Source organism: Phaethon aethereus, assembly GCF_964289735.1.
Source record: "Phaethon aethereus genome assembly, chromosome: 16".
Lineage (NCBI taxonomy): Eukaryota > Metazoa > Chordata > Aves > Phaethontiformes > Phaethontidae > Phaethon > Phaethon aethereus.
This window is the reverse complement of record NC_138592.1, coordinates 16,523,433-16,551,149: the sequence shown is the minus strand read 5'-3', so window position 1 is coordinate 16,551,149 and position 27,717 is coordinate 16,523,433. Positions and strand designations below refer to the sequence as shown.

Sequence of the window (27,717 nt, the reverse complement as noted above, 5' to 3'; positions counted from 1 at the left end):
TGCCAGCAGGGAGGTGCACAAGGAGCTGGGAGGGGGCACAGCCAGGACAGCTGACCCAACCTGGCCAAAGGGATATTCCCCACCAGATAACGTCATGCCCAGCGTATAAACTGGAGTTGTCGGGGTGGGGGGGTGGGAATTGCTGCTCAGGGATGGGCTATGGATCACCGGGTAGTGAGCAATTGCTGCACCGCGCATCACCAGTTCTTGTATATTCCTTTATCACTAATGTTATTATTGTTATCCTTGTTGTTTCCTTTTCTTTTGCTGTCCTGTTAAACTGTGTTTGTCTCAACCCATGAGGTTTTTTTCCCCGAGTCTCTCTCCCATCCCACCTGGGCGGGGGGTGAGCGATCAACTGCGTGCTGCTTAATTGCTGGCTGGGGCTAAACCACAAGACACGATTAGCACGGCACAGCAGTATGAGACCAACAATCGCCTGAAGGCTACAAGTGCTGGCACTCCCTCAGGTCCCTGCAGATCTGACACGATGCAAGCTCCACTGTTAACGGAGTCAAGGGAAAATGGAAGCAGTCAACAAGATGAGTAAGACTCAAGGGGAACATCCATGGAATATTCTCTATTTTCAGGCAAGTTCCAGTTTTCTGACTTTCCTCCGACCCTGCCTGACCTTGAGGCGAGTCAGAGACTAGACCTAGGTGAATGATGTTGTTTGGCCAGGGCCAACAGATGTGTCTAACTGACAGTGCCTGGGGTGGTCCCTTCCTGACAGCCAGACAAAACTCGGCCTGAAGCACAATGCAAAGCTGTGCCCATCAGGACAGCCACAGTGGTTTTTGGCGAGAGCTCTCCTACTCCTCACCTGGTTCTGTAGCTCAGATAATCGACTGCAGCGAGCAGGAGACTCCTCCTGTGAAGAAAATGCAAGCGTTTCTTTTTAGTCTCCAGTTTGGTCGGGGCACGGTTGAATATATTCAACTTCCGTTATTAGGTCTGTACTGGGGGGCTGCTGCCACTGGGAGTTGCCATTGTTCCTCCTTGTGGCCACAGCCTCCTCCCACCAAGTCAGATTCTGTCCTCACCTCCCTAGAAGCAGGCATCTTGTGCTGGTCAGACTCCGAGAGAGAAAATCCACGGGCATCTGGCAGCAACCGACCACCATAAACTCTCTTCAGTCTCCTCCGTTCACGTTCCACCTGCACGTTGCAGAGGAGAAAGGGTCACAGAAACCTGCCACCGAACAAGGAGCAAAAGGACCTCTGGACATCACGCCATGGCAAGAAGATGTCTGCTCAGAGACTGTTCATTGCACCAGAGAACGTTACGGGCAGAAGGTGCTCGATGTAGACTGTGCAAAGAGAAAGAGCAAGAGGAAACAGTTCCTGACACACACGAGAGTCAAACGGGTGTGTGGGCGAGAAGGGTGGTACCGGAGTGAATGTGCATTTGTGAGGGCAATGGGGTGCCAGAAGAGAGGGAAAGTACAAAAGTGTGTGTCCACAGGGGGAAGTGGGAGAGGGAAGGAAACAAGCAGAGGACTCCAAAGCGCTGCCTGTGCAAATGTGTTGTGCTCCAGAGGACCGCGAGGCTTTGCAGAGGCGGCGAAAGCCTGTTTTACCTGCTCAAGAGTCCTCCTGAGCTCAGCATTGAACTGCTGCAGCTCCGTCTTCTCATGTGCCAGCCTCGCAACTGCTCGCTGCAGACATTCCAGCCGCTGCAACAGGAGTCCCTTCTCTGAGAGCCACGGTAGCTGCTCCCCTTCTGCAACAGCCTGCTGGGTGTCCAGAGAGGAGATTATGGGAGCTGGTGCCACATAAAGGTTAGGAGGGCCAGGATCAACACGCCAGGGAGAGTGAGCGGACTCGGGAATGGACAGTGCCAAGTCCCTTCTTCTCCTCCTGGTCCACAGGCCAAAACAACACACGTTCTTCCTAGGGGCCCTCCTCCACATCAACTTGGAGAAATGCGCACAAATTTGCCTTCGTGCTTTTTGGACTGTGGCACACGGACATCCTGAGTGTGCAGTGAAGCTTTTACCCTGATCAGGCAACGCTACAAATTCCATTCTATTTAATACAGTGGAAAAGCTGCACCTCAGAAATCTGCACCTCTGAAAGCATCCTCTAAGCACCGGCAGTGTAGCTGCTGTTCAGACATCGCTATAAAATTCTACCAAGTTTAGCGCATTAGTTTGGTCCGCTGTGCCCTTTCCTTTCCATGCCCAATCCTAACCATGACACGCCGGCTAAACTTGCCTAGACAGGAGATGGGAATTACCCACCCCCAACCTTTGGACTTGACTGAGTTTTCACAGCAAGCTCTGTAGTTCTTTGAGTACTTCTGGACTCAACAGAACACATTCGAGCATGTGAACGGTCTCTGGCCGCAGCTACACAGACAGGCAAGCCTGCTGGCTGCAATCCTGGTTTCTTTGGCCAAGCAGGTCATATCTTTATGGGAAACATATATTCCCATGTTTTTATGGGAAACATCTTTAGAATCCCTTCTAGACATTTTAGGTGACTGATGATCAATCACAGTGCCTACCTGAAGATGAAACCGGTCCTTGTCCCTCTCCGAAACCATACTCTGCAGGATGGCTACTTCTTGCCTCAGAGTCCCATTGGCCATTTCACTCTTGGTGAGGGCAAGAGTCAGTGCTTGTGCCTTCTCTTTCCATTCGATTTCTCCGCTTTCAGTCTGCTTCAAAATAGCAACCACACGCTCCAATTCTTCCCCCTTTGCTCTCCTCTCATCTTCCAGTTGTCGGCTTAGCTCCTTCTGCCTTTTCAGGAGATGGTCTCTCTCCTGGAGAACTTTCCTCTTCTCGCCTTCCTCTTCCTCCCATTTCTGGAGTTTCTGGATTTGTTTCTGTAGGGTCTCCCCTTCACCGTTCCATCGCAAAGCTGATGCCAGTTTTTTCAGGAGTTCACTCTGCCTCCTAAGCTCTCGTTCTCTCCCTGTCAGAGTCTTCTCTAAATACCTGACTCTGTCTCTCTGGCGCTTGATCTCTTCATCCTTCTTTGTCAGAGTCTGCTGAACGTGCTGGAGATCTTCCCGAAGACCTCTTATTTCCTCTTCTAACTCTTGTAGCTCACCTTGAGCCTTGGTCTCTCCTTCCCTCTCAGGCAAGCCTTCTTCCAGGAGCTTCTCTTGCTCTCCGTGCTGTCTAAGCTCTTCGTTCTTCTTGGTTCGCCTAAGCTGGAGATTCTGCAAGGCCTCCAGGTCTTCTTCTTGGAGCTCCAGTTTTTGCAGAAGAGTTGCATTGTCTTCATCTCTCTTCCTCACCACTTCCTCAAGCAGATTCACTTGCTTCTGGCAGGATGCTAGTGCTTCTTTCACGCTTTCTTCATGAAGCTGCAACATGTTCATTTGCTCTGTCTGCCTGAGGAACTCCAAATGGTTCTTCTTCACTATTTGGCTCATTTTGTCTAGATCCTGCTCTAGACTCTTGGCCTGCTTGCCTTCCAACTCCTTCTGCTCCTGAAGGGCCCGGACATGCTCTTGCAAAGACACTATCTCTTGATCTCTAGCTTCTAGAAACGATTCAGCACGTTCTAGTTTGTGCAGGATGGCTTTAGTCTGCAGCACTGCCTCCTCCTTTTGCTGTTGAAGCCTGGAGATAGTCTCCTCCAGAACCTCTATCTTTTTTTCGCTGTCTTTCAGAGTCAGTTTTGGTGCTTGAAGATGTGTTTGAGATGTGTTTTGCTCAGCTGCATGCTTTTCCTCCTTTTCCTTGCGTGCCTCACATTGCTTTCTAAGGCATAAGATTTCTTGTCCTTGCTCTTGTAGTGCCACTTGAAGATGCTGCAGAATTTCCTTCTGCTGTTCAGAGTCTTGTTCTTGTTTTTGGAAGGCCTCAATCACTTCCCTCTGAGACTCAATCATTAAATCCTTGTCTTTCAGTATTGCCTTAGTGTATTCTAAGTCTCTGTGTAAGATATTAATCTGTTCTTCTGTTTTTTCCTCATAGCTCCTTGTTTGCTGCTTGTGCATGTCTAGGAGTCTGTCCTTTTCTTTTAAGGTTGCTGAGGTCTGCTCCAGTTGGTCACGGACAGTCCTTAACTGCATTCCCATGACTTCTTCAGCTTCCTGGATTTGCTTTTGTTGTGACTCAAGCTCTCGCTCTTTTTCAGATAAAGAAACTGTCATCTTCTCTACTTTACCACGAAGCTCTTGCAGGTGTCCCTCTTGCTGTTCCTTGTACCGCTGCAAGAGACTTAACTGATCCCTTTGAGAATCACACTCACTCTCTCTGTCCTTCAGAAGTGCCTTCAGGTGTTCAAGGCTTGCGTGCAGAGATTTTACCTGTTCTCTCTCCTTTTCCAGTTCCTGCATCTGCTGAGTCAGAGACATAAGCTCTAAGTTTTTCTCCTTCAAGTTTCCTTTCATATGATCAAGATCCGCAAGCAGATTTCTCACTTGTGATGTACCGCGTTGCTCTAGAATCATTATTTTCCCCTCCTGGGATCTGATCTCCTGGTCTCTCCCCTCCAGCTCTTTGCTCATCTTGCTGACAGCAGCCCTCTGCAATTCCAGCTGCTTCTCCAGCTCCTGTATCTTTTCTTGCTGGGATCTGATCTTCCGGTCTCTCTCCTCCAGCTCTTGGCTCATCTTGCTGACAGCAGTCCTTTGTTTTTCATGCTGCTTCTCCAGCTCCTGTATGTGTTCTTGCTGGGATTCTGTCTTCTCTTTTTCCTCTGCTATGTCCTTAATAACCTGATCAAGAGCAGTTTTATGCATTTCTTTCTGCTTTTCCAGCATTCTCATCTGTTCCTGGTATAACTTCAATTCTCCCTCCCTCTCTGACAGGAGGGCAGTCATGTGAGTGAGAGTATCCTGCAAAGCTTTCACCTCTGCTGCGTCTTTCTGTAGCATCTGGATTTTCTCCCACCGCATTCTCAGGTCCTCATTTTCAATTTTTAAGATAGACAATGTAGTTTGGAGTTCATGTTCCCGGGAGTGATTCATATCATCTCTTGCTGTATTTGCTTGGGTTTCAGAGCCTGTGACTGATTCCTGAGGAAGTTTTATCTTCCATACCAGTTTTTCTCCAACTGCTTGAAGCCTCTCCCGTTCATGCTGCAAAACAGGGAGGAAAATATCTATTTTCATATATATATACAGAAAAATATATATAGGTCTAAAATATATCTAGACGTTTGTTTTTCCTACAAGAGTTGAACTCCAGCTCCAGTGGCAGTCAAGCACTGAAGTTTGAGCTTTTACTAGAAATTAGCAGCTATTCAGTTGGTTTCCCTGCTCGATGTAAATGTTCTGCTGTCTCTCAACGAAGATTTGGGAAGTGCACTGTGTTTACCAAACTCTGTCCACAGCTGATTTTTGGAGTCATTGTGAAATGGAGAAGTGGGAAAATATTGGTCATGTAAGAACAGCTGCACTGGCTCAAATGTCTGAGCTACTCTCCTGCCTATAAGCGCATACACTGGGAAGAAAGCCTCAGGGTGGGGTAGACTGACATGATACCTCCCCAAGCCCAGCACTGTTCCAGCTTGTGAGAACTTTCGCAGCCTCCTCCTGAGGCCATGCAGACCTGCTGTATTTGCAGCACCCTTTGCCAAGGCGTTCAACAGGTCTGCTCTGCTGTAAGTACACCACCTCCTGTCCTCTGCCTGCAGCAGAGGCTCTCACTACCTTCATCAGGTGGCTCTTGTTCATCTCCCGGAGAAGAGAGTGAACGACCGCTGCCCCCTCTCTCCCTGCCTCTCAGGACGGTGGAGCCCTTTCCTGCACCACTCTTTAGGTTGCGTCTTGCCCAGCTTCTTCAGCCAGCCCCATCTTTCTTTTTGCCCCTCTCGGAAGCTCTTCTGGCTCTAGTGTGTTCTTCTGGGCAGGAGCTGCCAGAACTGCAGCCAGGATTTGAAGTCCAGACTAAGCATCATTTAGGCAGTGGCATGATGAAGTTCTCTCTATTAGGATGGGAAGAGAGAATACCTCATTCACCTTTTTTTTTGGTTTTGGACTTCTACTGTGCAGAATTTTCATGGTACCATCCTCTAGAACCCCACTGTCCTCTCTTGAAAGAGTAATGGTCAGATCACAGTCTATCACTCTGCGTTTCTGTGGCTGAAATCAGGACTAGTTTTCCCCTTGCAGACATGCATATTTAGCTGGATCAGCACTTTCATTTCCCAAATGCCTCTGTTTTCTCCCCGCTGTCTGTGCTCAGACGGGCAATGTTGAACAACTTTCTGTTATTATCCAGCTTTGTCTTCTCCCCCTGTTTTCCTGATCCAGACATTGAGAAATCTACATATGGATTTGGACACCAATAATTGCCAAACCATGCAAGGTAAGTAAGTAAGCAAGGTAAGCAACAAGTTTGGAAATTACCTTGACTTAAGCTTCAAGCGTAGAAATCTTCAGAACTGAGGAAAATAAACACCCCAAATCATAACTGAGTTTTCTATGACTATGGCATCTTTTCCTACTTATTCACAAGAACGCAACTGGAAATGTTAAACCAGAAAAAACACCACTGGTCTAAGCAGTATTCTTCTGCTCTTGTAGTGGTCTGTGGTCTCTCCACATAGTCTGTGACATTGGTCATCCTAGCAATCTCTCCTTTCTGGACTGTCTTCTCTTACCCAAGGCGATGACCCTGCTAATGCAGCTACACGGCCTGGCAGGAAAGCAAAAGCCTGGGAAACAAGGAAGGAGGAGTGGAAGGAAGGGGAAAATGAGGGAAACTACTCTGCATCTTCTCACATCTGGACTGAACCTGTACACCACCACCCAAAATCAGCTCTCCAACAGAAAAAGTTGCTCCTCAGAATTAGTAACAGAAGGCAAAAAAAAAGTGTAAGGAATGGCGCTTCACGGCATCTGCCAGCCTCACCAGGACATCCTTCCTTTGCTTCTCGGTGCTCTCCAGTTTCCTTGCCAAAGATGCCACCTCTTGATGCAGAGTCACAGCCTCCTCCTTTAGAGCAGTGGCCTCTTCCTGCAAGGCAGCTTGTAGAGAGTTCTTCTTGCGTTCTGCCATCTGTGTCTCTGCAGCAGCAAAGGGGAAGGAGAAGGAGAAGGTGAAAAGCGAAGCAAAACCAAACCCTGATTTGCACCCCATCGAGAAAACATCATTTTTTCTCTGCCTGTCTGTGTTTTCCAGGACTAAGCCCACACGGGCTTTCAAAGTAGACATGAGTACAGGAAACTTCCAGGCAGAGAAAAAAAAGAAGAATGGAATGTGGCAAGGTTCAGAAGAATATGAAAATGTGTTTGCTCTTCTGCTTGTTGAAAGGCCGGGGCTAAGGGCATGGCAGCACATCACCCACAGTGTCAGAAGCAGGTTGAACCAACGTCCACAAAGCAAGGACACAGACAGCAGGTGAGAGCCAGATCTAGTGCGCGAAAGGAAAAGGAAGCAGCAGCAAAAGCAAAGACTGACTATAACACAGCTAATTGACCAGGAAGACTTAAGAGACGTTAGAGAAAAGAACAGATGTCAGTGTTGTGCTTGAAGATGCACTTTGCTACTTGTCCAAAAGGACGCTGGGCAGTACGTTGTGCATGGGCAGAAAAAAGAAGAAAGGAAGTATCCCAGTGATACTAGGACAACAGCAAGGCCAGAACAACTGAGCATCACACCAGGACCGAGACCTGAAGCAAGGAGGACTACAGATAGACAGGAGCTAAAACTAAGCCAATAGACCAAACTGATAGACAGGAACTAAAGAGGAAAAGAACTGAGGCGTGGGCCAAGCAGGATCCATCCAATGGCAGAATTTAAAGTACAGAAGCTCTTATCATATGTAACACATGTGGTAAAACTACGGCTGTTCCAGAAAAAGGGATGATCTAAGGCCTGAGACGATCTCTCCTGTAAAGAGTCTGAAAAATGACCAGCAGTGCCATCTCAGAGCGGGAACATGAAGAAATGCTGAGCACGTAAAGGCAGGACATGAGCAGGCGACAGCCTGTGGCAGAGGCAATGAGCAATGCCCACCCTTCCCTGTTCCTGCAGTCTGAGACACGGAAAACAAGGCGATGAGATGAAAAAGCTTTTCTGATGGGGAGAGTGGGAAAACAATGACAGAGGAAGGAGCAGGGATGCCTGTCCAGCTATGATGTAGAGAGGCCAATAGCCCTGGAGGCTCTGGGATGGCCTGCAGATTAGAGGAAGAGGTGACTAGCTACATGTGAAAAACAGTTTGTAGATAAACCCAACGTGAACACGTTAGCAAAGGCGTAAGTAAGAAGTGGCTAGGGAAGTCAGAACCTGTGTTTGCTATGGCTCTAAGCTCAGACACCAAATCAGTATCAGCAAGAAAACAGGTAAGAAGGATGCAGAAGCACAAGGCACCGGGGAACGAGGAAAAGCAGCGGAAGAAAGGATGCAATAACGCAGGAACTTAACACTGAACTAACGCTCGGTGAATCTGCCACGTAAGAGGAAAAGGAAGTCACTAAAGACAAGCCTTTTTGCAGGTTGGTGCTGTTACAGAGCATATGGAGACGGATGCTGTGAGGCATCAAGCTACCCCTACCTAGCAGTGACCCGTGACCCGAAGGCACCACCTCTGCACATGTGTCACCGGTAGCACAGTGAGATGCACTGCCAGCCACTGGATCCTTCTCTCTCAAAAGCTTCCACTAGTAGTTCTACCGAGAAGTCTCTTGCTTGTTGTTTTACTCCTTTTCCCATCTCTGGGCACTGCACTTTCCCTCCGCCTGGTATCAGAGAACCCCGCTGGTGAGACAGGACGGGGTCAGTGGGTTGGAAAGGAGAAGCTGTACCTTCCTGGCTTTGAGCCAACTGTTTCTGCAGCTCTTGATTGTGGGCGCTGAAATGGTCCCTCTCAGCTTGCCTCTTGCTCAGCTCCAGCTCCAAGTCCTCTATCTTCTTCCTCGCATCATTCTGGAAGAGGAGAGAAGAGAAGCATCACCTCACTGCTGGCAGGAGACAAAGAGGTGCAAACGCTAAGGCAGAAGTAGCCAAGGCAGGAGGGGGTGTTGGACAGTAATGGTAGCTGTTATCATCATTCTCCTTACTCCCCACGGCAGCAAGCCAACCTGCCCTACAAGAATTTACCCCCATTCTGGCTTGGGCACTCTGCTCGTTGGTTCTGTCCCGCCGAGGGACGGGATCTCTGGCTGCACCAGACATACGTTACCAGATCTTGCTGAGTCTGCTTCAGGTGCTGACGCAGGTCTTGTAGGGCTGCTGCCACTCTGTCCACTGTCAGCTCTGCAGGGGGGTCCCTGGCCTGAGAAACAGTTTGGCCCCACACATGTCCCTGTTCTGAAGAAAGAAGCCATTCTGTTTCAAGCTTTAACTGAAGGGCCTCCAACCAACAAGGCCACCTTTCTACACAGGAGAAGGTGGCGGTGCCTTTGACGTCGTCCGAGAGCTCACATTACAGCAAGACGTGTGTCACAGGCTAGCGTTATTTGGACGACCACTAAAGCCAGCGCTGCCCCAAGGAAGAAGGCACGTGCCCTCTGACTTGGCATGACTTGGGCCCTCTTTCGTTTTCATGCTGGTCATTTCTCCATGTACAAACATGGACTTGCCTCTCTGCAGCGATGACAGGCTTTCAAGACTTCCCGAGGCTTGAGGCAGCCGAAGCGGAAAGGATGAGGCTACCACATCGGGATTACAGCGAACCACCCCTCCCTCCATCTGCTCTCCTGTACGTGCTCTATGGACTTGCTCAGCCAGTCTGCCACACTTGCCTGAGCTCCAAGCGACCAAGTCTCTGCTGTCACAGATCGTGTGGTGGAGAACCAAGTGCAGTTGCTCCAGCTGGGATCGCGCTTCACAGCGGGCGCTGTCAGCCTGCTGACGCTCCGCGGCCAATGCCTCTGCTCTGTTCTCTGTGCTACGAAGCCTCAAGCGCAGTTCAGACGTCTCAGCCTCCAGCGTGCGCAGAGTCTCCCTCAGGCAACGTTCGCCGGCTCGGGACTCCTCCAGATCCTGCAGCAGCTGCTTCTCTTGAGCTGCCAGGTCAGCCTCCTTCTCCAGCACTACCGCCTGCAGTGACTGTATCTAGAACACAGACGCACAGAGCCTCAGGGACACCGCTGCTCCTGAGGCAGCGGAGCGGGAACTAGAGGAAGCAATGAAGGAGAAATCACCTCAAGCAAATCAACCACTGGAAACAGAAGGCACAAAGCCAAGGATTCAAACTGAGCAAAATAAGCTAGAAACAGGTATCCGGAGGCTGAGGGGCCCGAAGGCGGTTTCCCCATCCCCAAAGGAACGATCAAACTGTCAGGCTTTCGTGCTTTCCAACCTCAGAAACGAAGCTCTGTGGGCGGGGTGAGTGTGAGAGCGGGTGGCTGGCAGGTGAGGTGGCAGATCAAGCATCCCCACATGGAGAGAGGGGCTGCCAGGGATGCTCAGGAGTAGAAGTGAAAGGGAGACAATCAGCATCCTTCATGGGGCATCTCCAAAATGCCCGAGGAACCGGCTGAGATGGAAGTGACTTCCACAGACTGCCATAACCACTTCTGTTTCACCAGACTGCTCAGTGCCCGTCGAAGGCAGAAACGCCATCTGGGGACGACGTTTGTAACAGAGGTACTGAGAAGCTCCAAAGGAGCCTTCCGTTTCTCCTCAGAGATTTAATGCCGTGAACCATGAGAGAATAGGGGAAAGCACAGGCAGAACATCGCAGATCCAGCCTTGACCTCCATGTGCAAAGTCCCTGGGCAGAGTACAGCAGGTGTGTATGTTGTTGGGAGGGGAAACAAGCTGGGGCCTACAACCTGAAGGTGGGATTCTATGTCCCCGGAGAAGAAGATGCTAGTGCCTAGCTCACCTGGTTGTTGAGCTCTTGTATTTCCCTTCTGTGGTCTGAATGCAGCTTCTGGGCCTGGTGAACAGCAGAAAGAAGCTGAGACACCTCGTTTTGCTGGGCAAGGTTGTTTTCTTCCAGGGTTCTGAGGCTCAGTTCCTTCTCTTCCAGAGACAAGGTCAGCCTGCCAGACAAAGCATGCAACTCATTACTACGTGGCATAACGTTTAATAAACTCTTAGGACTTCCACCACCAAGGGGAAAAGTGCTTTGTCTGCTGAGGTTTGTCTAAACATCCGGGCTGCTGCTTCAGTCCTAAGGCAGGTTGGCAGCCACACCCAAGCATGTGCCCACTACGCTTGCTTCCACAGAAGAAAGGGGAATTACTGCCTACATACCCGATCTTTCTGGAGATGGGAATGTGAATAGAAACACAACCAAGTCCTGAAATGAAGACATCAGGGAAGAGGAAAGTTTTTCTTCTGACTAATGAGATGCCAAGGGAGACGTTTTGTCAATAATGCAGAGACATTTTCTCCCCCTAGCTTGTATGTCCTGATAGGAAGAGCAGCAACTGACAGCAAGGTGATCTTTGGGGAGTTTTGCCAGCACCCATATCACTTTCAGCTAGAGAAATGACGGCTGACACCAGCCGTGGTAATGGAGGCTTGGAGGAAATGCTCAGATCCGTCTAGAAGACGCAGGATCCCTCGCAGGGGAAGCAAGACTGCACTGCCTTTTATTTCTCTTCTTCAGGGAAGACATGTGCTGAAGACTGGCAGGACTTTACCAGGGGAAGTAGCCTGCCTACCCTTTCTCTTCTTTCGTGCACTCCTTGGACAGTCAGTCCTATCTGCAGCTGCTGAGGCTGGCAGGGACCCTGCTCGAGCCTCTCCAGACACCTGTGGGGATTTTCTGAGGAGCGAGGAAACAGATGGCAATCAGAAACATTCTTCTTTCTTGGGTGTCTCAGAGGGGAATCTGGCTTAGTTCAAAACCATGGTTTTAAGATGGCTTCTCCCAACCAGAGGTATCGGGCTGGAAGACCGATACAGATCCCAAATGCTTCAAGTTTACTGGACCCGAGGAGGAGCTGATGGATCAATCCAGCTCACTGTACTGCAGCTCCACCTGCCTCCTTCGGTGCATTTCAGGTTTGAACCCCCTGAAAGTCTCGTTTATCAGTATTAATGTGCCGACCTAACAAAAGAACACCGCCTTTGAAGGAAAGGACTACTCCAAAAGCCACCGTCTTCAGAAAAACAGTAACTGAAGGATTAGAAGAAAATGAAACACAGCATCAAGAGAATGAAACATCTCTGCATGGGTAGTTCAGAAGTCTGCTTTTTAGGAAATGCTGCCAGAGCCGCTTGTATATGCAAAGATCTGGAAATGGCATCAAGCCATCAAACAGAAGGGAGACTCTCACTGGCTTTTGTTTACCTGGCTTTTTCACTCTCAAGGACCTTCAGCAAAGCCTGAAATTCTCTGTTGCAGTGCTCCGCTTCTTCCCATCGACTCCTTTCCTCCTGCAAGGACTGCAGACACGCTTGCAGCTCCTCATTCTGATGTTCTGCCTCCTCCCATTGACTCCTCTTCTCCTCCAGGATCTTCTGGAGGTGCACAACCTCCAGCACCTTCTGCCTTGACAGTTCCTGTGCCTCACTCAGATCTTGCTGAGCTTTGCGGCCAATCACTTGCTGGGACTCTTTGGAGGCTGCTAACTGAGACGTCAACTCTTCCACCTCAAGCAAAACAGAACAAAGCAGTCAAAGACTACAGCTTGTCACTGCCAGACATATCACACACTGTGAGGAAAGGGACAGAACAACTTTAAATTTCACCCTGTCACGACAGTACTAGATTCACAGTGGATACAGCCGACTTGTTGAAAAATCCACGTGGGTCACCACGTTCATCTGAAAAACCACCTCACGAAACATGGCTAGCAGTAACTGGCCAGCAGAAATCCATTCTGATGATCGCTGGCAAACAGGCAGAGGGACTAACCCATCTGTCCAGGGCAGCAGCTGCAATTCAGCTGACCAGTAAGTCTCCTTCAGACCAGCTGAGATGGAGACCACAGTAAGGTGGCAGTCGGAGGGACTACCCCATCAGCCTGCTGCTCTGCAATGGAAAGGCAAGAAGGGGAGAGACCACCTGTTTGATGACTGGAGTCATCTATTGCTGTTCCAGTCACCTGGTTTCGTAGAGCATCCCTCTCCTGCAGAACAGTATTAATTTCCTCTTTGGTGGTTTGGATTTCCTCATTGTGCCTCTTCTCCACTGCCTTGATCTCTCTCCGAGTTTTGTCCAGCTCTGCTTGCAGCTTTTCTGTGATGTTCTGTAAACACAAATGGAGAGCAAGTTACTGGGACGTGCCATCAGGGTCACCTCTCTCCTCTTCCTGTCTCAGAATCACATTCACTCAGCCACTTCTTTCTGCTTTTCTGCCCCGCTCTGCTTCTGCTTGCCTGAGGAGTGGAGGAAAAGGCTTCAAGATGAACTCCCAGACAAGCTCCGCAAAAAAAAAGCAAAGCTTCATCCCTCCCACAAACCCCCACCTCAACAGTGCACAGCAGTGGCTCTCTGCCATCCATAAATCATGTCCCATCAAGGAACTTAAAGGGAGGCTCAGCACAGAGAAGAACCATAGAATCATTTAGGTTGGAAAACACCTTTAAGACCATTGAGTCCAACCACAAAGAAAAGGGGATGTCTCCTTCCCCTCTTTGATGGCTGCCTGTTTCCTAGCACCTCTCTTCTCATGATTTCTCTCTATTCTCAGAGTCTCTATTTTCAAAGCTCACCTGCCTTTTCATCAATGACAAGGTGCAGGTGGACTGCAGGGTGAGAAAGAGACCAGTACCCTGATGCCCTAGTCACAACACAGGCCACGAACTGAAGTACCAGGAACCAGGGGCCTGTTCCGTAAGCTGCCACGCTTTGGGTGGAGACCACCCAATCTTCTGTTGAACTCGTCTTACGCCCACACAGAACCTGTGGCTGCATATACTCTCCCACCATAGCCCCGTGGGTCTTCACGGGCCTTCAAGTGCGAGCCATTGGCTCTGCTGCCTGGCCTAGCAACGTGTGGCCTGTGACAGATGATTGCTGCCCTTTCACATGCTCAGGCTGTTCTTCTCCTGAAGCCAGCCCACAAGGCTTGCGTCAAGAATTCAGAAGCATATTGTTTCCTACCAGGTCTTGCAGGAGCTTGTTTATTTCCGCTTCATGATCAGCCTCCCGAAGCTGGAGGGTACTGTCACACTGCTGTTCTGTCCGCAAGAGCTGCTGCGCCATGTTTTCCCGTTCCTGCTTCATGAGAGATCGCTCTGCTTCCAGCTCATATCGAAGGCACTGCACTTCCCCTGCAAACACGGCAAACAGCAAGATTCAGAGTCTACACAAGCAGCGCTTCTGACTTTACTGACCTTACGCCATTTGAATTTCGGTCTAGGAGGGATCTGCCTCCAGCTCCTTCACTCCTCAGAAGCACTGCGGACACAGAGCCATTTTTATACCACCTTCCCTAGGGCAGGGCACCACCAGAAACAAGGCACATGAGGCTCTCACCTTGTATCACCTCCTTGGCTTGCTTGACTGCGTGAAGTTGGATTTCAAGCTGACTCCTGCTGATCTCCAGCTGAAATAAGTGCTGCTGAGCCTCAAACAGGCTGGATACCAGGGTCTCCTTCACAGACCTGCAAGTTGTGAATACGGAGAGAAAGGAGCTTCTTGCTCCTGACATCCACACAGACTTATTCCAGTAGGAAGTCGTTCAAGGTCCCTACACCTGAGGATGGTAAATGGCTTGCATGGAAACTTCTATACAGACATCACATTTCTACCGTTGCAAGAGCAATGCAGGCCCCTCCGAGGGAATGCCCGGGCTTTCCTTACGACCTAGCGTAACGCAAAAAGCCCAGCCAAGTTTGATCTCAGTAGACAAATCTTAAATTGCTGTTGTCTGATCTAGGACACGCGGGTAGCTGTGCCCACAACGTCTGTGCCGGCAAGCAAAAGCCCAGCCTCTGCTCGCAGCCCTTAATCTCATCAGCACTTCCAGGTTGCTCTGCAGCAGCACAGAAAACAGAAGAGTATTACCCTGTCTGACTCGTGACTTTTTAGTGCTGTTCATAGCATAGGTATAGGTAGGTAGTTTTCCAGACTCCCTATATTTAAAAGGGGCCAAAGAAATACATCAGGTGATATAGTAAAATCTCATGCTGGTAGCAGCATTTGTAAGAAATCAGAACTAGATTTTATCTGAACAAGAACGATCTGAAAGGAGAGACAGGTATCCTTCCGTTTAAACGCTGGGAAGGTCAAGAGAAAAACTTGCTACCTTTATTTCCACGTTGCTAACTAAGTAGGCAGTAGCCCAAATGACTTGTCACTCCTTAGACAGGAAGCTGTAGTACTGCAGAGGCAAACTGTTACTCCAGAGGCTTCAACCAGCTGGTGCATAGATACACAGGATTCTGGAACCAGGAGCTGCAGTTACCTCCCTGACCTCACACAGCGCCCTGCGTGCCAGCGTCCTCCAATACACAGCACCGCCTCACTAGTACAGGGATGCCATCAGGGTAACGTCCTTCAGGGCAACGGGGCACCCGAGTGGTACAACAGTAAAACCCTCAATGGGAGGATTTCACTGCTTTGATGGACAACGGAGGATCGATCTCCAAGAAGGAGAACAAGCACAGATTTCTGATTACGCCGATCTCGGGCAGTCCAGAGTAAATGTGCCCCATTTCATGGATAAATAGAACTCAGGCTCTAAAACAGAAAGATGTGACAACAAAAGGCTCTTGAGAACAGCATCTGGCAAGAACAGTTGCTGATTTTTCATTATCTATTGCCAAAGGTTCTTCATAACTAACTGATCTCTTTTTAAAAATAGCATTTATCTCTTTGGCGGAAAAAAAAAAAAAAAAGGAGCTGAACATTTAATAATTTAATAACAGCCCAATAATTGACCAAACATAATTCAGTTGGATCAAATAAGAGAAGCTGGAGCTCCAAAGAAGCAGCAGCTCTCAAGAAACACACTGAGTCAAAATGGCGTTTATCAGCTTTGCTAACAACATACTCTGGAGTGGTAAAGTGTAGAAGTCAAGAAGTACGACAATCAATCTCAAATACCAAATGTACAGATCTGCAAGTTCAGGAGTCTTCTAAAAAACACCTAAGAGGAGGACAAACATCTCAAGTCTTTTTCTCTTTTTCTTTGTGGAAGGGAAAAGCAGAACTTGTCACATGTGATCTCAGAAACCCGATACAGCAGAAGCACAGAAGCTTGTTCCTTCCCTGTATAACTTTTCCACAACGTCTGTCTCTGAACAGCAGGTGGTAAGGAGCCCAGGACCCAGGCATCAGTGATGGGCAACAATCCCCAAAGACTGGTGAGAATTCAAAAGAGGTTTCTCTGCTGCTGCTGTAACCAGCTCTAGGTCCTGCACCATACTTGACAGGAGTTAGCTTAGAAACAGAAGGCCCTCAAGATTTTCAGCCTCTAGCTTCACCCTAAATGGCAGTGTCCTCCTCACAATGTCCGTACGCAACAGCCTTGAATTCTGAAGATCCCATGCCAAGCTACTTATTAAGGGAAGATCTATGTTCAAAGGCACAGAACAAGAAACCAAAACTAGAGAGAAACTTCAGGTTTCAGTAAATGTCTGCATGGTTTAATTGCTACTCAACGCAGAGCCAAGTTGGCTTGCTTTGGACTTCACACCTGTGTGAAGTGCAAGGGGGCAGAAACATGAGCCCAAGGCTCAGGGGAGCTTTAGCTGTCAGAAAATAACACTCAAATCATGGTAGACTCTTTTTTCTTTTGGCTCGAGAGTCTTCCATTTTCTGTGCATGGAAGGTGAAAACATCTGAAAAGCACGCAAGATGCAATAAAACCTCGTGTAATGATTACCTTTATAATTACAGACATTAAATAACGTCCTGCCTAGGCTCTCCTCCCTGCCTTTACCTGGTTTCCGCCAACTGCTCTGAAAGGCCTTGGTTGTCCCGCTCCATGGCTGCCAGTCGCACCTCTAGGGCGGCCTTCTCATGCACCAGCAATTCCTTCTCTTTGGATGCCTCGGCCAGCGCGTGCCCTTGGCGACAGGACTCCTGGCGCAACTGCTCCAGACCACTGCTTGCCAACTCTTGCTGATGGTAAACCTGAAAGCGGGACAAAATACAGTTAGAGCCCTTTCTCTGGAGTTCTGTGCAGAGCCAGCCAGTGCCACTGGTGAACCAGCTACCGCAGAAAGAGCTCCTGTACCGTGGGCTGAAAGCTTAACAGCATCTGCTGTATACCGCGCTCATACCCTGGGCTGCCAAAAGGCACTGGCACCGTTAACTTGGAAGAGATGCGTAAGGCCCTGCTGGCGTGCCGGGGACCACACAGCTCCTTCACGACAAACGTACGTATCCCACACTACGTGTTTTCATGCACAAATTCTGCATTTTCCAGAACTGCCACCTTGCAAACTGACATTCTACCAGGATCTATTGTAGTGCTGGAAATTTTCAGGAAGGTTTGAGCAAAAGCATCTTTGCTCATGGGAGAAAGTGAAAATACACATGGTTTCACCTTCTAGAAAAAGAAAATACTCAAAGTGTCACCTACTTTGGTGTCTAAAGTCTGGCTGATGTGGCCAAAGAGATGGTAGACTCTGTTGGCACAGTAGCTCATGTCAAGAACACTGTTTACTTGTCTTACACAAACAAGTTGTCTAATATACCTTGCTGGTATTCCAGCTTGAAGATTAACCACAATTTTTGGGCTTTTTTCTTCAGTCTAACACCGCTGCTGGGTATTTGCCAAACATACCACATACTCCAAAACTAAGGCTATCTAACAGAGAACAGACCGTCAGAAACAAACAATTCTCTCAAAGCTATCCCATAATACCCAAGATCATACATTGTGACACTGACATTTCCGTGATGACAAACTCCCTAGTCTCCTCCAGGGACATGATTCTCCCAAGCTCTTCTTCCAGGCTACCAAAATCAGTTAGTCCTGACTGAAGAGTCTTGTGTGATCACCTCTTTCTCCTCTTCTTCCTCAACGCCTAAAGAGACTCTAACAATCCATAGAATCACAGAATCATTTCGGTTGGGAAAGACCTTTAAGATCATCGAGTCCCACCGCACACCTAATAATGGCCAAGACTGACACCCACCTCGCTACAACCCCCGTTCAGGTACTTGTAGAGAGTGATAAGGTCTCCCCTCAGCCTTCTCTTCTCCAGGCTAAACATCCCCAGTTCCCTCAGCTGCTCCTCATCAGACTTGTGCTCCAGACCCCTCACCAGCTTCGTTGCCCTTCTCTGGACACGCTCCAGCACCTCAGTGTCTTTCTTGGAGCAAGGGGCATAAAACTGAACACAGTAGTTGAGGTGGGGCCTCACCACTGCCAAGCACAGGGGCACGATCACTGCCTGCCCTAGTCCTGCTGGGCAGGACCTGTTTCTGACACAAGCCAGGATGCTGTTGGCCTTCTTGGCCACCTGGGCACGCTGCCAGACGATACGCAGCTGGCTGTCGACCAGCACCCCCAGGTCCTTTTCCCCTAGGCAGCTTTCCAGCCACAAAGTTGCATGTATGTCTTACAATACCATTTCAACAATTTCAGGATGTCACTGCCACTCTTAGCAATACATGACAGCAGGCACTGACTTGCAGCTTTGTCCCGCTCTCTAGGCTCAGACAAATGGAGTTTTGAAAGTTGCAGACTTCTCAATGAAAAACATAAATAGGAACATGCAGCCCTGCTTTTCACCTCAGAAAAAGGACTCAGAGCTACACAGTTTGCTGCTTTGGCCACATGTGAGAGTAGTAGCCCCACTCAGATTCATGGACAATGCAATCGTCTCTTTGCAGCTTATCAAAAGCTCTGCAAGCCATCAAGACGTTTCCAAGAAGAAGTAAACATGACAGTAAAAGCATGACCTCCAGCACTGCCATGTGTCTCCTGGACAAAACCACTGCAGAATCCAACGGATGCAGCTTCACTGAGCCAAGCAGCCCAATGCCCACCCAGAAGCACCAGGTTTTTGGTCTCACCTGACTGAGTTTCTCTTGGGTTTCTTCCTTCTCCTCTGCCAGCCACCTCAGCTCTGCCTGCAGCCTCTCCTGTTGCTCCTCTGCTTCCTGCAGCAGCTGCTCCAGGTGGGCTTTCTCTGCGCAGAGCTCGTCATTTGCTCTTTTACACAGGCTCAGCTTCTCCTGGTCAGACATCTTTGCTCTCGCCATGTCGGCCACTCTACCTGACAGAACTTCATTCTCTTGCTCCAGCTACAATCACAGAAGCAGAGAGGAAACAAAATACAGTTTTATGTATAAATAAAATACAGAGTTTACTATGAAGAAGCTTTGGCATGCACAGGAAGAGGAACAACATGTCCATATTCAGTCAGCCGTACGGTCGGAAGGCAAGAAGTCTCAGAAGCAGCAGCAGCAGCTGGAGACAAACACCTCACAAGCTCTTTGGCAGCGCTGCTCACCTGCAGCACAAGTTTGTTCAGCTGCACTTTATCCAGTGCGAGAGCTTCATTGATGCTGCTCATGGTTGCTGTTGCAACATGCAGATCAGCATTTTCAGCACTCAGCTCACTGTGAGCCCCGGTCAACTCTGCTACCAACTGCTCAGCCTGAAGAGACAAAAGAACAACATGACAATAAAAGCAGGAAAATCCCCGACTTCAAGCAGCAAGTCCACACCGCCGTGCGTTTCTGACATACTCCCAGTTCAGCGCTCCCAATAAGCACGTGGGGACTAACTACCCCAAAGAGCCTGGGTGCTCTGATCACCATTTTCCAAGATGGAGAACAACGTTGTCCCTGTTCTCTACTGCCAGAAGCAGCATCTGCGGTGGTCTTGTTATCACAACTCCCTCTCCCACAAGCGCTGCCTAGCAAGATGGTGACCATACCTTCTCCAGTGCCACCGTAAGCTCGTGTTTCTCTTGCTTCAGCAGATCCCTCTGAAGGTGCGATTCCTCCAGTGCCTCTCTCGCGACTGCCAGCTCACTCTGTAATAATGAATGTTTGCCTTCAAGTGCAGCTAAGTCCTTCAGTCTAGGAGAAGGGGAAAGGCAAACAAGTGGTTAATGTAAAAATATGCTCATTTCCAAAACCAAGAGCACATCCTGTGTCCCAGATATGGCAGTTTGAATGACTTCCAACAGCTTCCTATTTGCACCTAACAAATACTGGAATTCCCTGACTAGAGCTGCCTCACTCTTTGTCATTGATGTAGGTGAAACACTTGTCACTGAGAAAGTAAAACAAGCTTCCAGAAATCACAGAACGTTTCCAAAAGGTTCAGGTACTCTCAACCGCTTCCTGCCTGTTAGTTCTCTCTCTCCTTTTCCACACATTGGATACGAGACTTTCCAAAGTTCGTCTTTGGGCAAGACAGACTTTCTAAGTCCAGATTCATATTCCCACAATTGCTCTTGCCTTCAGCAGTGAGATGAAGGAAGAGCCTGCAATCTGTTTGGGGAGGAGATGTGTATGAATTTCCAGTCCAATAATCATAGGATCACAGGATGGTTCAGGCTGGCAGGGACCCCAGGAGGCCTCTAGCCCAATCTTCAACTCAAAGCACCTGGGGTCAGCTATGGGATCAGCCCAGGTTGCTCGAGGCTCTCTCCACTCGGGTCTCCCAAATTTCAAGGGATGGCATCTGGATGGCCTCCCTGAGCTACCTGTTCTGCTGCATGATCGCCTTCATGGTTCAAATTTTTTGTTCTCCTTGAATCCAGTCTGAGCCTCTCTTGTTTCAGCTTATGCCTGTCAGCAACTACTCTGGCCAGGTTTGGAATGACTTTTTTTAAAGGGTCATAAAGAAAGTACAAGGAGGCAGCTATGCTGTGTGTCAGTAGGTAGCCAGACCTGCCCACGCAGTCCCATCACCCTTCTGTGCTACAAACGAGGAGCATGCAAAATTCATTCTTTTACGGTGGGCCTCCTCAAGTCCAGCAATGCCCACCCCTGCCCAGAGAAAGCTTTAACGCTCACAGGAGCTCCTGGTCACAACGTGCTCTCTCCATCGCCTGTTGCTGCTCCACCTTTTCCCTCTGGGCTGAATCTCCCTTCAACTGCAGTTCAGAGTTACTTTGACGCAGACGCGAGGCTTCTTGCTCCGTTACTTCAAGCTGTTGCTGTAGCTCTTCCCTGGTTTGCTCAAGGTTTGCACAGTCACTGCAGAGACAAGGCTCACTTAGAAGAACACAGAGGCCTGAAGAGTCACAGGTCCCATTTTCATCACGCCAGGATGGAGTTGTGGGGAGCACGGTAAGGAAGACCTTGCTCTTCCCCTTGCCAGGTAACCGAGGAGGGAAGGAGAAAGGAAGGCAGGCTTTTGCCTTCATTCAGTGAGCAGCAGTGGCTAGGAAGGGCACCCAAAGAACACAATTCAGAGAAGCAGCATGTCGAGAGGGAGGCCTCTTGTAGTCCAACAACGCTCGGAATCTCCAAGACAGCCTTACGATGCACAGTAGAGCATGAAAAGCAGTGACAGGAGGATGACAAAGTGCCAAGCGTGGCAGGGCAGGCGAGTTCTTTGCCCATAAATCCTCCGGACTCCCAGCACTGGAAGCAGATTGCCTCTAGAGCGCAGGAGGAGGAGGAAACACTCACCTTTGGAGGGCTTCTACCAGAGCCTGGAGGTGCTGCCGGTGGCTGCTGGACGCCTTGCATTCCTCCTCCAGTTGCTCAAGCCTTTGCTGCAGCTTCCTGCACTTCTCTTCCTGCTGTCTGTGCTGCTGCTGCAGGAAATTGAGAGAGTCCTGCCTGGCAGAAAGCTCTTCTCTTACGGCCTGCAAGGAATGGGCAGGGAAAGAGCACAAAAAAGCCATAAGGAGCAGGGAAGATGGCTCCAGGTAGCTGGAGTGGAAGCAGCAAGCAGAGAGACAGCTCGCCTGAAGGCAAAAGCTGTCACGAGGGGGTGGAGATCAAGGAGAGAAAAGAAGTAGAACACAGAGCTGGCGAGACTGCCAAGGTAATACTCAAGGTAGCAATACTCAATAGCAAGAGTGGGCAGGCTAGAAAGGAACTGGCTCAACTGGCAAAGTAAATGGAAAGCTGTCAAGCTAAGCATGGCATTAGCAGCTGAGCCAGCAGGGAAGACAAGCAGAAATTCTCACCTGTGTTGCTCCTCGCCTCCTTGCCAGTGCTTCCTGAACCAATACAAAGGCACGCTCTGCATCAAGGGGGCTCAGACAAGAGAGGATGTTGCTAGGCTCTGCATGCTGGGAACTCTCAGGGCAGGTAATGCTGACCGTACTGTCACTGTCATCTAACACCACCTGAAAGCCCGCATCAAGCCGTTACTCTTTCTCATTCTATTGGGCTTCCTTTATCTATTTCTCCTTTTCCCCCCACTTCACCCTAGAGTCATTCAAAACTCAATTCTCTCATTTCTTCAGTCAACAAAGCAGTTTTGTCCCTGTGGCCACAAGTGCTCCGCGATTGTGGTCCCAACTCCTGAGCAACCTGATCCAGTTAAAGATGCCCCTGCTCACTGCCGGGGGGTTGGACTAGGTGATCTTTAAAGGCCCCTTCCAACCCAGACTATTCCATGGTTCTATGAGTCTCTGAACTCTGTACTCACCTCCATTATATCTTTTATCAGCTTCTGGAGGGAAAGATTCTCTTCTTTGACACTTCTAGTCAATGAAGCTTCATATTCTTTCTCTAATCGACTTCCTTCCTGGGAACAGAATAAGGCAAGGGTGGGCAGGGGAGAGCTGCTCCCCTCTGTAGCATTCCCATCCTCAGTAGCACTGCCATGCCGATAAGCCTCAGCCCTAGTGACTCCAGTATATTCCCTCCCACATCTATTCAATTTCTTCTTTGCAAAAACTAAGAGGAGAAAGACCAACAGCTAGTTTCTACAGACTGCTGTCAAGCTGTCCATTCCAAGGAACTCTCATCCCTAGAGACTGAAAGCCACAGGCACAATAGCACCGCTGCAACCCCCCTGAGGAAGACACCTGAACTGTCTCCAGCCCCCCTGCCACTGCCTGCACCTGGACTGACTCCACATGGGCCCAACGCACGAGGAATATTGGGCCATGTGCCTGACGTTCCCAGACAGTTAGCACCTTTGCCACTCTTTCTCTTGAGGAAGCTACACCTCTTTGTGCTGAGCCTGGAGAGCAAACGCTGCGCCACCTCCCAGATAAAGGGAAAACATACTAGAATCTCCACGGTGTCGTGAAGTGTCCTCATGGTCGTCTCCTTCTCCTCATTCTGTTTCTGAGACTGTACAAGCAAGGCCGAGAGTTCCATCACCCTGAGAACAGAAGGTCCACGTGCCATTCCAGAAGCATTGCACACCATCGCCTGTTAAAGAGCTCAGCAGCTCCCAGAAGCATAGCAGAGAAAGTTCAACCCAGAAAATACAGCAAGGGCAGCATTCATCTCTACAGGTTCATATGCTCAATGTTGCAAAACAGCACTTCTTGCCCCAAAGAGGCCTTCTGCACTCAGCCTTGCAAGGACTTGTCAGTACACAGGTGCTACACTGCTTATGATGGCCCTGGGCAAATGCCTCCCAACTCCCTTTAGCACAGCCCTGGCTAGCAAAAGGGCTGTACGAGAGACAGAGCTCTCTTTATACTGGTCTCAACCGCTCACCAAGAACCACTTAACGGCAAAAGCACTGAAAGACGCAATCTCTTTTCCAGTCCGGGCTTACTCAGAAGAGCTGCTGTCACTCAGACCGTTTTTTCTGTCCTTTCTGCGGAAGGCAGTACTTTGACGAGGGACAGAAACAAGGCTGTGCAGAATGGCTGTGTTTTAAACGTGAGCACAGCCCAGCTAGCAATCCAAGCAGCAGCCACAAAAGATCACGCTGGCAACAGCCACATTTAAAACACCTTCACCTGTCTTGAAGCTCCTTCTTCTCCAGGTCCCCCTTGACTTGTAAGCTCATCACTTCCTGAGTCTCCTGGTTTATCTCCTGTCCCGCTTGCTGCTCTGCCCGATCCTTGAGGACAGCTCTACCCAGCGTGATGGGCTGCCGGAGCTGTACGACGGATTTTAGATGGGAGCAGTTTACAAGTATAGATCCAGAAACCCTCATTTGCTCTGCCTTCAGCTCAGACAAATCTCTGAAGAAGAATAAAGAAAGAGCTCATGTTCACGCCACCATCTTTAGCAGCCGACTCACCTCTGAAGCACGTAATTGCGCAACAGTAAAAGCTGGCAGGAAAGATGACATCTTCGTTGCGGACGAATCATTCATCTGACACTTTGGGACCAGGACACATGTTGACAGGTGAGCAACAAGTCTAGGGACGGTTGAGAAATGAGCCTGTTTTCTCCTCAGAGAGAGGAAGAAATGGAGGGCACAGCCAGAAGTCTTCATGAGCCTCTCATTACTCTTATTAACTGTTGCTCCTGCTCTCTCTTATTAATATCCTCTAGTTATCATCAACAGATGTAAGGCATTTTACCAAGGTCCCCAGCTTCTATACCTACCTAGGGGATCAGCCTTAAGCGGGCTATTATTATCAACCCTTGGACTGCTAAGAGGCTCACAACAATATCTACAGAATAAACATTCCAGCAAGGTGCTGTAAGAATAAGCTTAAAATGTTGTAACAAAAAAAGCACAAATATCACAAGAATTGAATAGTAAGTCAGGCACACTCCACACACTAAGGATGGCTTATCGCCAAAGAAGGTAAATGGCTGACAATAACCCAGAGTTGGAAATAAACTGCATGCTGACACCAGAAGAAGGTACTATTACGGCTATGCTACATTTGTTTGTGTAGAAGGCAACTGTAAGAAAGGAACTTCAGAGAGCCCAAATACAAGAAAACAATCACAAAAAGAGGTATTGGACTAAGCAAAATTAATTGGATAAATGCAGAAACAGGGTAGAGAAGATATTCTTTCTCTCAGCAATGCTGGTACAGGACTAAGCACATACAAAGCGACCAGAATAAATGTAAGCTGGAATTCAGAAGAAAAAAAAAAATATATCCATGAATGATCTCTCCATTGGGAGCAGCGGGAAAAGAAACTCAGTGAGATTTAAGGCAGATTTTCATCATTCTTTCATCAGAAGGGACTGCTCTACGTGCGGCATGCATAGCGCTGGTGAGTCTCTTCCAATGTGTCCACACACACCTGTGTCTCTGTGAATATGCCCAAACATCACCATAGTCAAGTCACCTGTTTAGGGCCCCTGCATTGCCTATAGCCCAAGCCCCTCAGCGTTACCTGAAAACCAGCATTGAACAAAACGGTTCTGAAAATAGCCTAAAGCATGCTTAATGGCATTGCTTCAGACTGCCAAAGGAGAAATCTGAGCTTCAGCCACAACTAAAGTTAACATCGAGGCTCAAAAAGCAGGTGTGAAGGGAAGCTACAGCTCTTCTGCAAGAGCTCTAGCCTTAGCTTCTACTCACCGGTCAGTGGCAGTCTTCATTGCCAGGAAATGGCGGCGGAAGGTTACCACCTGGCACCACAGGCCGAGGAGACGGTTATGTTCACCCCTTAAGTAGCTGTCATAAAGCTGAACGTGCAAAGACAAAAAGAAATGCCAAGTCAGCCTTCGCTGCCACTGCACAAGTCTCTCTACACAGGAGAGACTACAGCCACCATCCCCAGGTCTCCTTTAGCAACCACTGCAACAGGGGCATCAAGGGCTCAGGAGCCACCACAGAAGCATCCTCAGCAGACCTGCCACCTGACTGCCAAGAAGGGAACGTCCACGCTCCTCCTGCAGGAGTGGACGGCAGCAAAGCAAACTGATCACGATTCCTCCTCTCGCCTTGCCGAGGTGTCCAGCGGTCGTGGTGGAGGAAGACAAAAACAAGCCCCTCCGAGACCCGCGTCAGATTTCCTGCCAACAGGCTGTTACGGGAGGTAAGGGAGGCCTGCCTTGTTCTTCTGCTGGCTCCTCTGAACCTCAAAGCACACAGTCCTCTCTGGTCTCCACTGCTCTAGACGGACACTCCAGGACTATTAAAAAGACGAGCGGTCCTCTGTGACTGCCCTGCAGTGCCCAGCAACAGCAAGCATTTGCCTCCAAGACCGAGCAGTATGCTCACAGCAGGTGGGCATCTTCCATCACCACAATTTGCTGACACTCCTCCATCTCACACCCCTGGCTTCTGCTCGTCAACACCAACACAGCCTCAACAAAGCCACAACCTTCCCACAGCAAGGCCTCTAGGCCACAAATAAAATGCACTCGCATTCCACCCTGGCATCGCCCGTGACGCTCCCGTAGCCGCTCCTTACCTCACGTTCAGCACGCCATTCACTCTCCCTCAATTCCAGCTCCTGCCGGGCCCTCATCCAATCCGCCGTCAGTTTTCCAACATTTTCTCCGAGGGCTGAATTAACCTCATTCGCTTTATCGAGGTGCTCCCGCAGGACAGTGTTCACTTTGGCCAGCTTCTTACACCTTTGAAAGGGAGAAACAGCAATGAGGCCTCTGAACAACTGCTATCCACAAGCAGCATCCCCGTCATTTCCCAGCTCCCTCCACACAGACTTTGTTGTCAAACCGAGAGGCAGTAGAAGTGCTTTCTAGCATTAACTGAGAGCTCTCTGTGAGGGCAAACTCATTTGCTTAGGCTGGAAAGGGTCCTTTGGAGGTCGCCCGGAATAGCCCCCCACCCAAAACAGAGCTGTTCAGCACACACCCCTAGGACTGCCCCACGGAAAACAGACTGTGGACCTTTCTCCTTTCAAAGCAGCTTGCCCAGCCGCTTCCCCTGGGGTGACCAGGTAGCACTGACAGGTTTCCCCTCACTTCCACGAGCATCCAGGGTACCAAGTACCACTCCTTCCTGGTACCTTTGCTGCTCCTCTTCCCACTGAAGCAGTGCTTTCTTCAGGGGGTGCTCTTTGGCGGCTTCCCACCTGCCTGCAAGGGAGCCCTGAAGGAGAAAGGACATGTTTAGTCAAATTCTCCTGTTCCCTTCGCTCCCGTCAGCACCCATCGCTTTCCCCTCCCTTTGTTGGCTATCATCTCAGGAGCTCGGGGCTCCTTCCCGGCGTAACGGTGTTGTGACTACGGACAGGAAGGGAGGGGAAGGGCGTTACTAGCTAACGGCAGCAGCTCTCCTCAGTCTCCCACTGTTGCACTCTCACAGCGAGGTATCCTCAGCTCATGACCGCGAGCGCTCACTTTGACCCGAACCCCAGGAACGCTCTCCCACTCTCCTGCCCTTCATTCCCTGGGTTCACTTTAGCCGTGAAGCAGAAAGAAAAGCGCAGAGCCGGCTCTGCATGTGGAACGCCAGCATTCCCGCCTTCCAACATGCCATGTTCCTAGCGGCTCTTTTTCAGAGACAGCCATGTAGCGTACCAGGCAGCACAGCCCTCTCCCGAGCCCTAGGACAAACGCTGCTCCAGCAGCAAAGCCCTCTTGCACGCAGCTAAAAGCCTTCCTGACAGGCTTTTCTGGAGGGGCATTTCTGCGCCTACCGGCTGCTCTATGAGCGGCAACCGGACAAACCACCGACGGGCAACCGTTCAGCGCTTCCTTCCAGCCTCAGGTGGCAGAACCTCGTTTTCCTCTGCCCCGGCTTCGGGGAGCTTTGTGCTGTCTGCGTCAACGAATGCTACGCAGGCGACCTCTCGTCCGCAACCTGCACACTCACCCCTGCTGCTCCCGCTCGCCGCTCCAGCTCTCGACACCGAGCCCGGTACTGCAGGACCTGGATGGGCACACGCAGTGGCCATGAGCGGCTGCAGCCTGTGAGGGGCTCGGCTCCTCCCGCCCCGGCTTTTCTCCCGGTCCCGACAGCCCCAGCACCGGGCCCTGCCCGGCGCTGCCCACACGGGCAACAGGGAGCCGTGGCGGCCCGGGGCAGCTCCCGACACGGGCCGGGCAGGCGCCCGCGTTCCTCACCTTCGCCTGTAGCAGCCGCACCAGCACCGCTTGGCGCTGCCGCGCCTCCTGCGAGCTCTGCAGCCGGCGCCGCAGGGAGGCCTGGCTCCGCGCCGCCAT

At 49.9% G+C, this 27,717-nt stretch overlaps 1 protein-coding gene across 1 annotated transcript; it reads right to left on the bottom strand.

Moving 5' to 3' along the window:
* Positions 1-815: 815 nt before the first annotated feature.
* On the bottom strand, positions 816-27,717 carry LOC309410745 (uncharacterized protein; the record flags this gene model as incomplete). The annotated part of the gene is given in 27 exon segments (XM_082007191.1): positions 816-1,157; positions 1,580-1,735; positions 2,509-5,043; positions 6,821-6,975; positions 8,719-8,839; positions 9,096-9,221; positions 9,653-9,970; positions 10,746-10,905; positions 12,165-12,466; positions 12,922-13,077; positions 13,923-14,092; positions 14,298-14,425; positions 16,708-16,901; positions 18,795-19,025; positions 19,235-19,381; positions 19,664-19,808; positions 20,754-20,936; positions 21,375-21,553; positions 21,881-22,042; positions 22,348-22,446; positions 22,935-23,031; positions 23,624-23,851; positions 25,160-25,266; positions 25,998-26,163; positions 26,559-26,641; positions 27,368-27,424; positions 27,619-27,717. Coding segments are annotated over 27 exon segments (6,726 nt in total). The 3' UTR covers positions 816-935.